General features: G+C 35.9%; 1 protein-coding gene across 3 annotated transcripts; it reads right to left on the bottom strand.

Annotated features, from left to right (window-relative positions):
• Positions 1 to 4,826: 4,826 nt before the first annotated feature.
• On the bottom strand, positions 4,827 to 15,454 carry amotl2b (angiomotin like 2b). 3 transcript variants are annotated; one of them, XM_056475031.1, is made up of 10 exons: positions 15,323 to 15,454; positions 13,625 to 14,326; positions 13,240 to 13,402; positions 10,878 to 11,079; positions 9,009 to 9,304; positions 8,709 to 8,896; positions 8,538 to 8,627; positions 7,738 to 7,907; positions 6,551 to 6,661; positions 4,827 to 5,777 (listed from the first exon to the last, which is right to left on the bottom strand). In XM_056475031.1, exons 1-10 carry the CDS (start codon positions 15,361 to 15,363, stop codon positions 5,692 to 5,694), a joined length of 2,049 nt encoding a protein of 682 aa, XP_056331006.1. In that variant the 5' UTR covers positions 15,364 to 15,454; the 3' UTR covers positions 4,827 to 5,691. The 3 variants fall into 3 exon arrangements, with proteins under 3 accessions (XP_056331006.1, XP_056331013.1, XP_056331022.1); XM_056475038.1 differs by having other exon boundaries at positions 13,625 to 14,323; XM_056475047.1 differs by having other exon boundaries at positions 15,327 to 15,427.
• Positions 15,455 to 16,072: the final 618 nt, after the last annotated feature.

Below are 16,072 nucleotides of genomic sequence, written 5' to 3'. Positions count from 1 at the left end.
AAACTTTGCTCAAAAATGTAATAAATCCAGCATGTTGGTCCTTATTGACAGAGATTCAAGCTCTGTATTTGAAAGGGAATGTGCTGAAACTGTCCTTTAAAAGTTCTTAAAAGGAATTCAACAATTCAATGACTCATTTGTAATATAATTTTATCTACCATTCTCCTCTTATTGACAGAGCTGGGTAAGTTACTTCAAAAAATGTAATTTCTAATCACATCATTAAATTTGTATTTGACTGAAATGTATTCTAATTACTCTGTAAGCAATTTAATTACTTTATTGAACGCTTCTTAAATTTCCAACACAGAAATTTTACTCTTAGTTCTTTAAATACAGAGTAAAAGTAAAACAGTGCCTTGGCTTTATTTAAAAAAAGTTAACACTTAAAACATGTTAAACAATAAGTTTCAAAACTAAACCTGTCCTACCTACATAATAATACATCCGGGAATTTGTTTATAAAGCCTTTAAGATTGATCATCGAACACTATCATCTCTACAAACACAGACCACTTTTACAATACAAAAAAACAAACATTACACACTACCGTCAATACATCTATTATAACTTAAATATCCTAATTAAACTATAGTCTTATCCAGGCTTAGTCATAGTTCTGTCTGTGAATATATTCTAAATTAATTATATTTGTATAGATACATAAAATTCTATTTCTAGACATACAGCAGAGCCATAGGTAGATTCCAGAATGAGTGTCCATGGTAAGGGTGTGAGATATAAACAGGCTCTCACATCTCCGATATTGAAACACATTTTCAAACAGAATAGGATTATAGAAATGAACTACTTTGGATTCTAAACAACTACATTCTTCCCTAAAATCTCTTTCAATTTGTCAAACCAAACATTATTCAGACACCCTTTTTAACTTCTGAATAGAGGACACTCTAGTTCATTCATGTAAGAGAGGATAGCACAATTTAGTAAACTTAAATACATTTTAGAGTAAAAGGTTTACCTGTTGGATAAGTAAAACTTTTCAAGTATTGGAAACATGTTTACTATGGTAGTAATGTCTTTGATTATGATCTTTATTGTTCACTATTGTTAAAAATAAGACCTGAATTCCTAAGATACTTTCAATAATCTTTAATAATAATCTTTTGTGTGTGAAATACCAGATAGTGAAGTTCCTACAATGCTTTAGCTTACTTTCCAATGATGATATCAAAATGTTTTACATTTTTTGGTCCCATTACGACCTAATTACTGATAAACATTGTGAATCTCCCACTGACTTCATCAGTTCAGCTAAATATAAAGTATAATTAAAATAATAAACAAAACCTTCATTACTGAATTCGCTCAGACACTTTATTTTAACTGCCATCTGCGATTAAGTCATTAATTGGTTCATTTACGAGGTATAAATTATGCTTCAAAAAGTGTTAAAATGCAAGTAAAAAAAATCTATTTGGTGTTTTTTCAGTTGATAATCCTTCTTTATTTTAATAAACATTTTGATTATAGTTTAAAAAAGCTAATAATAACTATGAACAATACTTATCACTGCATTTATCAACATTTAAACATTTATTTACATAAAATGTTTCATCATCCGATTGTATTAGTTCACTGTGCATTATTAAAGAACCAAAAATTATAATTCTTTCATTATTTACTCCTTCACTTGTTTCAAACCTATGGGAGAAATGGATTTCTATAGTTTTGTTTTTTTCTACTGTGGACGTGGATGGTTACAGGCTCTCAACACTCTACAAAAAATCTTCTTTTGTATTCAACAGAAGAAAGAACCTCATAAAGGTTTGGAACCATTTGAGGGAGAGTAAATAGAGAGTAGTTTTTGATTTTTGGGTGAAATATCCCTTTATTTAATAATAATATCTCCAAAAGTTTTCTAATTTAGGGCAAATCCAGAATGTGTGCATTAAAGTACCCTCAGCAGCCTGGCATCTATTACACGAAGAGCTAACACCAGGAAACATTTGAGCTAGTTTAACTTTAGATATATGAGCTCTGTGTACTATTTTAATCTGAAGAAGAGAATGTCGAGCACAAATGGATTGTTTTATTTTAAATTTAATATAAAGTTAACATTTTACTAATAAGAGTTTTTAAAGTGATTATATGTCTTTGGACTGAAGGGACATTCTCAAACCTTCAATTCTTCAAACCTTCACAAAAGCTTTTTTTTTAAACTCCATGATTTATGATCTATAAACTGGCAAGTTTTCACACCGCTGATCACCAGCATGCTTTGAGACGTGTGTAAACAACAGATTTACAGTAAGATCATGCCCAAAAAACTTCCTCATAAGTATTGCGAGACTGAAATGCCTCTCATTACTGTGCAAAAGATCAGTTTGCTACAGTTAAAAACTCGTACAGTTGCATCTTTGTTGGGAACAATACTGATGTCGTCAGCACCATGTGACTACACCAAGGAAGTAATTCAGTAGTATTGAGTAAAACAGGAGGCCAGATAGGTTAGTCAGTTTTGGGTAAGTCAGCTTTAAGCAGGCTATCCATTGTTATCTATGAAAGGCAGAATGTTTGTCTGAATACTTCAGAAGTCGGAGTGTAGAACGTGGATAAAGGTGAGCCTGAGGGAAATAGTTTTCTGTGGTGAAACATGAGTGCTGGAATGTCCCTCACAGGCATTCATGTGTAGTTACTCATCTTTCTCAGAATGTATGTGCAAGAAAAAAAAAACAGAAATAACTCAACAAGGAATGTGTCAAACTGGAGGGGAAACCAGAAGATGGGACTTGCTATAACCAACGAAAATCTCTCAAGGGCTTCACAAAGGCCACGTTTACACTGCAGCAGAATACGATTGGCAGCCCTTTAGGGATTGTTCACCCAAAAATGAAATGCTCCTCCCTGTTTACTCACATTCAAGTTGTTCCAATCCTTTTAGAAAGATTAGATCATTTCTAATATAAAAGCCTCAACATTTCCTTCTTCTGTTGTAAACAAATCAAGATACTTTGAAGAATGTTGGGATAAAAAGTAGTCACTGACATCAATAGGAACAAAATATACTATGGAATTCGGTGGCGTTTTTTCCCCCAACATTCTTCAGTATAACTTCTTTTGTGTTCAACAGAATAAAGAAAGTCAAAGGTTTAGAACAAGTTGAGGAGTAAACGATGACACAATGTTCATTTTGGGCGAACGTTGCCTTTGTGAAATTTAAGCTTACTACTACTAATAATACACTGTAAAAAATGCTGAATTCCACACAATCGATTTTTGTTTGGACAACATGAAGGAAATAAGTTAAATTATTAGTTTTTACAAATTTAAGTGGATTGAACAAAGTGAAGTTTCACAAATTAATTTCAAGAGGAGCGTGTGATATAATTGATCACAGCTGGACTTCCATCTGTAATCATTAGTAAGCCAATCGCATTAATCCAAATTCACTATAAATAGCCTGTCTAGTATTACTCTCTTATCTTCATTTTTTGAATAATCCCCCATCCACCCCATCTCCCCCTTTTTCCTCCTTTACCAGGGGGAGCTCTCCCCTTACATGCTCACCGATCAGGCCGGAACCCTGAGCTCAATTATCTCCGAGCTCAGGGTTCTCTGCCAGGACAGTATGCCAAACCTGCTAATAGCGTCAAGCAATATCTAAGTTTGAACTCTTGAAAACTGTTAGTTTCGTCATTGGGCTAATAGATGGACTTTTACTTAATGATCGTTTAAAATAGGTAAACCATAGTATTCGCTGTAAAATGTTGTTATTCAAGTGGTAATCTGTCAAAAAAGCATTGTTATTACACTTTTGACGGTCATTTTTTTAAAATAAAAAGAGTCCTGCATTTAACTCATTAAAATGGGTAAATTTATCTACAGTTTGGTCAATTGAGAAGTAACAATCCCATTCTATAAACAAGGCTGACATACATAATTAATAAATTATATATTACAGCATTTATTATTATGTTTGCTTTAGACCTAAACATTTGATTAAATAAAATACAAAATACGCAAATAACAATAAGGTGTTAGCTAACGGTATTACGTTACGATTGTTTCAAAAACATAAATATTAAATCAATCCCCATAAAAGATCGTTCCATTTTTTTTCACTTAAATCTCAAACTATTTTAAAACTAGAGGCTGCACTTTGTTGTGACATAATGGAAAATTCTAATATGTTTCCAAGATGGCCGATGCATCAACTAATGGGGAACGTCCAAATCTTCCAAACGCAAACTACATGAGAACACACCTTTGAAAGTTACACAAGTACATGCAATTCAAGCTGTATTAATCTGTTAATTTAGTTCATATTTAGTACTGTAAATACACTGTTAACAACAAATGCTTTTGTTACGTCACCTACGTTACTTTTTTTAATTAAGTTTAATTAATATTTTTGGTCAGTTTGTTTCGATGTGAGTTGAGATGACTAGAAAAGTAAAAAAACAAACAAAAAAACTAAAACAAAGTCCAAGGCACTCGAAAAATGTGACAAATTTTATAAAAATTTTATTTATATAATTTTTCCACATTTTTTGTGCATCTTGGACTTTTTTTTGGCTCTTTGTTTCGATGAATCCCTTACCCAAAGAGCTCTGATCCATTAATCAAGCTACCCCTAAACAATTTTCATTTGATATTGGATTGGAAAAGTTTAAATGATTCAACTAAAAAAATTTAAGGCAGCAAGAACTATTTAAAGACTCTTGAATTTAAAGCATGTAGATAGTTTAATAGTAATAAATGTATGTCTCCTCTATATGTGGCATATGTATACGTTTATGTTTTTAGCATGCACTGCTGTGCGAATGGCATATTTGCAGACAAATCGACAGTCCCACACGTGTATATATTAATAGCTTTATTGTAAAGGTGGCCTATGAAATGCTTCAGAACATTCACATCTTTTTTGGATTAAATAAAAGAGGTCAACCCTTGACTGTGTGTTTTGAACACACAACTTTACTGAAATGCTCTTTGGCATCAGTTCCTCAGCTTTACATTCCAATGCGGCTCAAAATAATCATACAAAAAATATATATTACTATTTACTTTGAAATGACACCTTGACCAGCAAATGCGCCATTAAGAGCAAGGACATTTTAAAAAAACAATATACAGAAGCGTAATACAGTTGTTTTTCCTATTGACAGAGTTCTGTTAGACTCTCGGGTCTACGTCATATTATTGTCCCGCACAACGTGACAATGTTAAGCATGCCTGATCATAGAAATGAAATGCACTGTAAAAGAATAACTTCGCTGAAGGGCGTAGCAGCCATAAATAGAAAAACATGAGAAAAATGTAACCATTTATGACAATCAATAAAGGTGGGGTGGAAAAGATACATGTGAGCGCCTCGGCCTGGAAGTCAATGGCACTGGAATGTGGTGAAGCTACCACAGGTCCTTTCAGAGGAGAGACAATGCAACAATGAGGACATTTTAGGAGCTTGTTCCTGCCTTCCAGTGCAGGACTGTAGTTAATACCAAATATTGCAGGATTCTCACCAGCAGCTAAAGTCTCGGTTTGTCAAAACATATCAGACTGGAGATGTAGTTTTAAGAGAGAAGCTCAGCTCCTCTCTAACATGAGATTTTTGAGCAGCTCTGTTATGTAGCTGGACTCTTTCTTCACAACGGCATCTTGATGTGGTGTCATTTAATCTCCCTCATTGAGTCACTCAATGGTTATCTTGCAAGTCCAAGTGTTCAGATGAAGATCTCCACTGCTTCTGCTGACACATCATCCAGGCCCTTGAAAAGGTCCACAGCAGATGGTGCTTTTTGGATGTTATCTGTGACACAAATAAACCAGTGCAACTTTCAGATTTCAGAAAACTGTCTCTTGTTACATGGCTTGCTTAAATTGTAGTTCACCCCCCCAAAAATCTTTAATAGTTACTGATTACTCAATAGCCTCATGTGGTTGCAATCATTTGAGACCTTTTTTCATCTTAAAAAGACAAATGTAGATATTTTAGATGGAATCCGGGAGCTCTCTCATCCTGCATAGACAGCAAGGCTGTGTTACAAGTCATAAAAAGGAACCAAAAACATTGTCAAAACATTGCATGTGACTTCAGTGGTTCAACTGTAATCATATGAAGCTCCAAGAACACTTCTGTGCGGCAAAAATCTGTAAAAACGATGCCTATGTCTCTCACATCAGGGCAGCATGTTTACGAAGAGCACTACAATGTTTTTGTGTTGCAGTGCTGATCCTAAGTAGGAAACTTTACTAGGAAGAGAAGATATAGGCGAACAAAATCATCAGTTTTTTGCTGCACAAATGTGTTCTTGGAGCTTTGTATGCTTACAGTTGAACCACTGAAGTCACAGAATGTTTTGAAAATGTTTTTGGTTCCTTTTCTGGACCTTGAACATCTTTAGATTTGTCTGTGGAGGATAAGAGAGCTCCAGGATTTCATCTCAAATATCTTCATTTGTCTTCTGAAGATGAATGACGGTAAATAACAATAGAATTTTCATTTTTGGGTGAAGTAAACATTGACTCTTTACTGTTTAATATCTTTACATATATGCGAAAAAAAAGCTGAAGTCTACTCACTGGGCTTGGGCTCTGTGTGAGGGGTTTGATCTGTTGTGTGTGCCAAGGCCTCTACCGGGGCATGCGAGGAATGTAACGTACCAGCCGCCTGGTCATTGAAATGGCTCCTTTCTGGAAATAAATTGATTAGTTAGTATCAGTTAGTTACAATTTTAACAAATTCTACCAGTGAGAACTATAGAAATATACCAGTAAACAGTAATGCTAATTTTAGTCAGACACTATCTTAACTAGTAAAAGTGACGTTAATTAGACAATAACTTTTATAAATAAAAGCAAACTAGCTATCAACAATAGTGACAATCAGGAACATTGTTAGTCAAACGGTAATGTTAGCAAGCAATTAGCTCTTGTGCTAACAAAGTAAATCTTAATAATTTAGTAAATATTAGTACTAGTGGGGATTAGCATGCTAATGCTAATGTTAGTCAGGCACCAATTCAACTAGTAAATGCTAACTACCAAAATAAATTCTAACTAATTCTACCAGTCACTCATTAGAAATATACCAGTAAAGAGTAATGATAATTAAAGTCAGACACTAACTTAACTGGTAAAAGTGACGTTAATTAGACAATAACAATAATTAGTCAGTGCTAATGCCAATGTTACCCTACTGAAAAAAACAGCTTAAACCAGCCTAGGCTGGTTGGCTGGTTTTAGCTGGTCGACCAGCCTGGTTTTAAAAGCGTTTTGACCATTTCCAGGCTGGTTTTCAGCCATTTCCAGCCTGGTCTAAGCTGGTCAGGCTTTAAGATGACCAGCTAAAACCAGCTTGACCAGCCTAGTTAGGCTGGGAGCCCAGCCAAAACCAGCTATGTCCAGCTTAAACCAAATTTATCTAGTAAAAGCAAATTAGCTATCAACAATAGTGACAACCAGAAACATTGTCAAACGGGAATGTTAGCAAGCAATTAGCTCTTGTGCTAACAAAGTAAATCTTAATAATTTAGTAAATATTAGTACTAGTGGGCATAGGCACGCTAATGCTAATGTTAGTCAGGCACTAATTTAACTAGTAAATGATAACTACCAAAATAAATTTGTTAGTCTGACCCTAACTTGGCTAGTAAAAAATTGGCTTGTAAATGCTAGCAGTGAATGTTTATTCTAATGTATGTAAAACACTAACTTGGCTAGTAAACACACACAAACACTAATGCTAATGCTGGCATTCAGACACTGACCTTTGCCCTGGGCAGTGTGTGCAGGTGTTGAATGAGAGCTGGTGATGGAGAAGTCAGCAGTAGCTGGTTGGAGGGCACCTGACTGTCCCTTCTGCTCTTGCTGAAGCTTCTGCTTCAGGATGCTAATCACTGTGTCCTTCTCTAGGATTTGGGCATACAGGGCACGTATCCTAAAAATGAAAGTAACCATGAGTATGATGAACAATCTTAAAATACAAATTGCTTCAATAAACACAATCAAAAAGTAATTTCCCAGCTAACAATTTTACGTTCTAAAAACATTCCCTTAACGTTCCCAATAAGTTATACAACATTAATTCTTGAATGTTCTTAGAAAGTTACTCCAAACATTTTCATAAAGTTTCAGTCTCATGTTATATTAATCTTCTCAGAACGTTTTTAAAGCATTATTAGGACATTCCATCTGCATTATATTAATGTTCTAAGCATGAGTCAAAAACATTCCTAGTAAGTTCTACAATCGCTATTGTGCGAGGTTCGTAGAATGTTCAAAATCTCCAGTATTAACTGGAACTGGAGTTTTTGGTTATAATAATGTTATTCAAAACATTTTCATAATGTTTCATTCTCGTGTTATATTAATGTTCTCAAAACATTGTTTAAAACATTATTAGAACATTCCATTCATATTATATTAATGTTCTAATAAGGTTTTTCCATCAACGTTACAAGAATGTTTCTAAACCATTATTTTAATAATGTGCAAACATTTACAGAAACTAAGGAATGTTCTGAGAAAGTTCTCTTTCAGCTGGTTTTACTGAGGGCAGTTCTCTGACCTGTTTTCTACCTCCTGGTTCCTGTACTCAGTTGATGGGAGCTCCTCAATGAAGGAATGGCAGGGTGAATGGTTAATGATGGTTGTGTCTCTATGAAGTTTAGGAAGGAATATCAATTAGAAAGTGGTTCAAAAAACCTCTAAATAATGTGACAGTGGTCTGATAGTTTACCTCTGAGCTGCAGCAGTGGCAGCAGCATCCATAGCAAACTCCCTCATGGTCTTTTCCTCCAGGTATTTCTGCTCCCAGCGTGTCTTATCGGCCTCAAGGGACAGAATGCGCTCCTCTTTCTCCCGCAGATTCTCCTGCAGTGTGAACACATTCACGTGGGATGTTCCTCCGACTGGCTGAGACTGCCGCTTTTGGACAAAGAAGATCAAAGCGTGAGCTTGTTTTGATGTAAGTCTTGAGCTATTCTTAGCTTTGCTGGCAGGAAGAGTTTAAAAACAAAGCAGTGTTTTGTCTCAGTACCTGCTGATTTCGGAGGCTCCGCAGTTCCTGCTCTAGCCGTGTCCTTAGGCGCATTTCCAACCCTTCTCTCTTCTCACAGGTGGCTTGGAGCTGAGTCAGAGCCCCCTGCAGACGTTCCACCTTCTCCACATACGCTCTCTTCCTCTGCAGCTCTGTCCACAGCTGCTGACTGCGGGCCTGTGTGGATTTCAGTGTGCTCTCCAAGGCCTCGCTCCTGCGTTGATGCTTCTCTGCTTCGTTTCGCAGATGCTGGACCTCCTGTTCCAGACACGCACACCTCAGCTTCTGCTCTTCATCTGTCAGACAATAAGATAAACAAGAGATTTGAGAATTCAATTCATAGATGAGCGGAGCAGATTTTTAGAGAGCTAAAGGAATGCAGTTTGTGGTTTATATAAGGATGTTTGTGGATGTTTGTTTTTGGGAGGCATTTCAATGTTATCTGTTTTGTTTATATTAAACTGATTTGTACTGTATTGATTAATAATAAAAGCCTTTGGTTAGTTAGAAATATTGGAACATATTTTATTTAATAACTTCTGAAACAGTGCCTCTTAAAACATAAAAAAAGTTTTAAATGTTAAAAAATTCTGAAAAAATAAAACTTATAAAATAATCTTTAGTATATTGAGAAATAATAAAGCAATTGAGCTATTTTAAAATTGAATAATTTTTGTATAATAAATATTTGATGAAAACTAGAAAGTTAATAGTTTTGCCTAAAAAATTATTTAACACAAAAATAATACACTTACAAAAGTATATTACAAAATGACATGAATGAATGAATGAAAGAATGAATATATTATATTATATTATATTATATTATATTATTCATTCATTCATTCATTCATTTTCTTTTCGGCTTAGTCCCTTTATTAATCTGGGGTTGCCACAGCGGAATGAACCGCCAACTTATCCAGCATTTGTTTTATGCAGCGGATGCCCTTCCAGCTGCAACCAATCACTGGGAAACACATACACACGTATTCACACACTCACATACACTACGGACAATTTAGCCTACCCAATTCACCTGTACCACATGTCTTTGGACAGTGGGGGAAACCGGAGCACCCGGAGGAAACCCACGCGAACGCATGGAGAACATGCAAACTCCGCGCAGAAATGCCAACTGACCCAGCCGAGGCTCGAACCAGCGACCTTCTTGCTGTATTATATTATATTATATTATATTATATTATATTATATTATATTATATTATTACATTTTGTATTATTACAGAATTTTAAATGCAATACTTGAATAACTTGAATGCAATCTCTGCTGCATTTTCATCAGATAAAAGAATAATCCAAATGCGGAAGTGTTTTCAGTGCGTAAGAAATTGTGTCCAGTCATAACGGACTTAGTAATTTCAATGAGGACGTGAGAAAGAGTCTGAAGGAATGTTTCTGCAGTCCAACACCACTCCCCATTGACTTCCTGCTCATAACAAGAGGAATTCAATCACAAAAAAGTCCGGAGCGCCTCATTTACGCAAGCGCTTGAGGAATGCAGAGGCAGCGACCCACTCTCCCTTTGACCCACATCTCAGAGCTTCAGAGTATTACCTAAAACCTTGTCTCTTCCCAAAATCAGCAAACATGAAGTGCAAGGCAGCAAGGAGTTTTATTAATTGTCAATGTGCAGCAGACGAGGGTGCTGACAGTGTTTGGCAGAAGTTAACTGACCCCAGGCATAAAGCAGAGGTCAAATCTGACATTTAATCCTCTTTTCAGATCGTTACATGACTGGAATTCCTGAACTGGAATGCTCTAATTGGAAACATGCTCCCTCTTAAAGCAAAACGACTCGACAGATCCAGAGCGACTCTGGATTAAAAAGCATAGAGGTTGTCAAACTCACTCTGCAGATGGAGCTTCTCTATAGCGTGTTGGTTCTGGTCAGCAGCTTCAGCTTGTTTGGCCGCTTGAACGCTTGAATGCTGTAGCCGCTTGATCTCCGCCATCAGCTTATTTCTTAGCGCTTGCTCCAGAGCTTCTCTTTTAGCACAGCCCTTCATCAAAGTGTCATAGGCCTCGGAGATCCTTTGGATTTCTTGTTCCAGCTGTGGAAAAATATAAAAATGGCATGTCAATGTGTGTCGACCTGACAATGATGGTCTTAGAAATACTCAAATGTGGTTCTGGGTTGTGGTTAAAAACAGAGAAGGTGTTCAGGAGTGCCAGATGGAAAGACCAGGATGGCGTTAAGCATGACTCCATCATCCCAGGCATGTTTACACAAGGCAGTGGCCTGATGGGTAAACGCTCAAACCTGTGCAATTATCATTCTTTCAGTATGAAGCAGCTTAACTGCACTGATGTAATCTAATGGAAACACTTCACTGCCTTCTGGAGTTTGGCCAAAGCAAATGAAAAGCTATGAAACGGTCTTTTAATTGGATTCCTATATCCCTGGTCATTTAACAGTTGTCATCACTCACTTATACTGCATACAGAATAAGTGAAAATGTACAGTTCTGAATCTTGATGCTGATTGGTCAGTAGCTGTGTTTTATTTAGGATAACTACACACAATACAGTGCTCAGCATAAATGACTACACCCCGTTTTGAAAATGAATATGTTCAAAACAGATTTATTCAACAGATATATTTATTAAAATAATATTTTAGTGACCAAACCTATTTAGAAAAAAATTACAAGTTGCAACATTTCAATAAAATTGTATATATTTTTTGTTTCTCTTGATTTTTGCAATATTTGAAAATGTTATTTAATATTTTTCCTTAATATATTAATTTGGGCTACTAATTTTTGAACCATTATTGTCAGTTATTTTGTTAGATTAGCTCCAGATTTGGATTTAGTACTGACTTAACTAATGTATAAGCACAAATATAATGTTGTAAAGCCTCCTATAGAAAATATGAATTTAAATGAGAGTTTTGTGAGGGGTGTACTCCTATATGCTGAGCACTGTAAATGCAGTGTCAAAACTCTTCAATGTGTTTCCATTGATTATAGCACCAAGTAAAAGCTGTTTATCATTTATTAAATGAAGTATGAGGGATGCACTTATTCCTGTCAAAGAAAGTCTTCTCATGCAGGAGAAATGTTCATCTGTGTGGAAGCCTACAGTTTGTGAAGTGCAACGGAATAATATTTAAGCATATTTTGTGTAGCTATGGTACATTATGTTCATTGAGTTATGCTAATGCTCTGTACGGGCTGAGATAACAGGTCTGGATTCATCCATAACACACATTGTCTTATGCTGAGATATAAGATGATGTATGAGCGAAAAAGAAAAGACAATTTTGGATAAGTCATTAAGCCTAAGAACATTGTATTGCTGTTTACTCTCACTGTCAGGAATGATTTTTCTGGTAAACAGATGGTATTAACCAATTTTACTCTAAAAAGAAACCTATAAATACTAATATTTTGGTTTTAATATTTGTGTTGTGTGGTAACCATTTTATATTTTCAATAAGTCATATCGTGTCAAATAATGCACTTCAGCCATGACTTTATTCACAATATATCCATAACACTCATTCACTGCTATCTTAAAAAATAACTCTATTGTTTTAAAAAACAATCATTATTACTCACTTTATGTATGTAAGTAAAGTATGTGATGCAAAACTTTCAGGGAAACATCTACACATTGTCATCTGATTAAACCAGAGATGCCCAAAGTAGAGCCCGTTGGCCAAAGTTTGCCCATTGTAACCCTTGATTTGCCCCACCATCCCATCTGAGATGAGAGTGAGAATGATGAGGGAAAATGCCTTTAACAAAGAGATCGTCATTTCTAATTTAACATAACATTCTTTTGTTTGTTTGTTTTATTGCTGAGCTACAAAAGAGCAAACTGAAATGAAATATTTTAATTAAATATGGTAAATGAATCTGATTTGTAAAAATGTGAATACCGTCACTTGATGGAGAGAGAACTATGCAGAAGACATCGGCGAGCAAATCAAGGCAAAAACTAGTGTCATTCTGTTATAAATGAGATTGTTTTTGTTTATTATAAAATGTAAAAAAATATACTGCATTAGTTAGTATAAAGCAATGTTTTTTAATATTTAAATATTATTAAATAAATTAGGACATCACCCATGGCAACTATATTTACCTTCGGCTCACTAGCCTCAATCAAGTTTGGCTTTTGACTCTTTGTAAGAAAAAATGTGGGCACCCCTGGATTAAACTCTTTATATATTATGACCTTTGTTTACAGCTGAGTCAATGTACCTTCTGAATTTTGAGGGCCTTCTCAGTCTGTCCCTCCAGCTCTTGTCTGAGTCTCTTGTTCTCGTTCATGAGCATTTCCAGTTGACTGCGACTGCAAGCGTTGACCTCCCTGCCAGCAGGGGGAGACGTGGAGAGTCGGTGGCAAACCTCTGGAGTTGGAAGTCTGAAGTGATAAAAAAAATCAGGTTAGATAAAAAAAAACCCAACGATGTTCAGTTTATCTAAGTACGCTAGTACAGACATATGACAAACTACATCAACATGTCTCGTATTGCATACTCAGCCATAACATCGACTGTTAGTCATGATGACACATCCGACAAAGTTCGTCAGAGCTGCAGGAAATGCATAAAGTGTGTTACCAAATCCAATGAGTGAACTGTACCTGTTGTGCTGGGAATGAAATGGTGGTGGCGCTTTGAAGCCGTTTTCAAACTCCGCTGAAAAGGGGTATTCGGTATAAGGAGCCAGTTTGCTGTACTCCATTCCTTGCGGGTTATATTGTAAGTGCTGGTTTGCATGGTATCCATTGATTTGAGGGTAGCTGGCAGAACATGGCATTTTACCACTCTCCATTGAAAAATGCAGAACCCGGTCACTGATTGACCGTACATGGCCTTGCTTCATATCCCAGGTGTCTTGCTCCTCACAAGGCTTCTGGACAGTCACACTGCCCTGTAGTGAGCAGACCCGGTGTGGGAGGCACCACTGGGAGGCCAAATATTGAGAATGTGCCTTGGCTTGTTCATACGTGGGCAGCTCCTCTTGGTGGTGTGGGTATGTGGTGTAGTTCTCCGAGTGCTGGTAGTCTACCTGGTGCTCCTGACCCTGCGGTTCTTGGCGGGTCGATAGCTGAGGAGACTGGGGCTCGTCCTGACTGAGGCTCTCAGATGAAGACTGTGAGGAAGACGCTGCTCCTCCTCCTCGCCGCAGGGCCTGCTGCTGGATGGCCAGGAGTGTGTGGGCATCTGTAGGGTTTCCATAGCGAAGCTGCTCTTGGATCAGTCTGTGCAGGACAGTGCCAGATGCTTCTTCACCTCTCATTTTATTTGACGAAGATGAGTATTTATGATCTGAGCTGAACCTGCTGAGTGAAAAGAATGTAAACAAAAAATCTAATTAATCCACTTAATATTTATAATAACACATATAATTATGAATAAACAAACAAACATACAAATAAAAAAGTGATGTAATATTTATTTCCATATTTTAAGATAAAGCAGAATAAGATATGCAGCAGTATACAAATGTTTTGTTATGTTAAATGAAATACTATATTTATTTATTTTAAACAATAAAACATTAACTAAATACTTTATATGACAAAATTAACTCAATAAACTTCCATTAATAAAGCTTGTTAGCCTTGTTTATGGTTGGGAAAGGTAGATCCACTTTGCACAGTATAGAAAATAATAACAATAATAATAGAAACTATTATTATTATTAATAATAATAACATTATTATTTATTAATCATACCACAACAGTAAAATCAATGACATTATTAATAAGAAGAATACTAAATGTTTGCGTTATAAATAATTAAATTATTTTTAAACATACTAATAATATATAATTTATTCATTAATTTTCCTTCGGCTTAGTCCCTTATTTAATAATACATAATCGATATTATTATTCATATGCATTGTACACACAGACACACATAAATTACACAAATGTATTATACATTTAACATAACTATAGCATTTGAAATAAATTAATATATAACAGCATATCCAAAATATGGACAAAACTGTGCAAATTCAATGTATTTATCATAAACATTACAGTCAAATTCATATCATAGTTTTCATCCCAACAGAAAGTCGCGCGCTCACAGAAGCTCGAGTGTGAAATGTCCATTACTGTAACACGCCGTCAGCGAATTAAACGCTTCAAACACGCAAAAAATTTCGTCTAACTTTACCAAAACAACAACAATTTGTTTTAAGAGCGATTCGAATGAATCGGTGTTTCATTTGAAGCGTTATATATTAAAGTTTACTGTCGATTGAGGCACTGAGTTCGCTGCGTTTGACGATTAAACTAAATGTCTATAAAAACGATTATCTTACCAACCAACACTTTCATTCCACGCGGATTCTGTTAATGGCATGTGTAATAATCCGAGTAATCCAACTAAAGTCTACTTCTGTGTGTGTTTTATCTCCTCGTCGTGTTGTTGGTGCGCGCTCTGCTTTGGTTATGAGCTGTAGGCGCGCGCTCGGCTCTCATAAATAACTGAGCGCGCCTGGAATGATCGGAATGTGTGAGCTCAGGGATCAAAAGTGAAAAGAGAGAAAAAAAAGGCATTTAACACAGCAGCTGCAGTTCCCTGTCAGCCCACCAGGGCTTTAACAGCAGCCATGAGCTCTCAGGTTGTCACTACAGTCAGTGCTGTAATTTAAGAAAGCAGTCCATGGCAACATAAAGCTCTGTGTTATTATTAATACACAGAGGGAGTGATGATGTCACCTTTATAGAGAAAAGATGTCAAAAGGTCTGAGCCAATGTGAAAGGTATGCAGACGTGTTGACACAAGATATGAATGCAAATAACATGAGCTAGATCAACCTTTGTGTATTTAAGAGCATATGGTGTTTACAGGGTTTACCTTTCCTTTCTCTTTAAACATTACAGACTCACTGCAGTTTATTTGATTTTATATTTAACATCCTTCTGTTTTGATTCAGTGGTTTCATAATGACTGTGAGCATCTGAAAAGCTTCAAGTTCTTGCTTTCACTCGACAGCTCTGCTCTTTATCGGTTCCGTCAGCTTTGTTGGCCATATTCAAGCATTGCATAACTTTCTTCCTGGTTACTA

Source organism: Danio aesculapii, chromosome 2 (genome assembly GCF_903798145.1).
Source record: "Danio aesculapii chromosome 2, fDanAes4.1, whole genome shotgun sequence".
In the NCBI taxonomy this organism is placed as follows: Eukaryota; Metazoa; Chordata; class Actinopteri; order Cypriniformes; family Danionidae; genus Danio; species Danio aesculapii.
The sequence above is the reverse complement of the archived record's forward strand: the minus strand, read 5'-3'. Positions and strand labels throughout refer to the sequence as shown.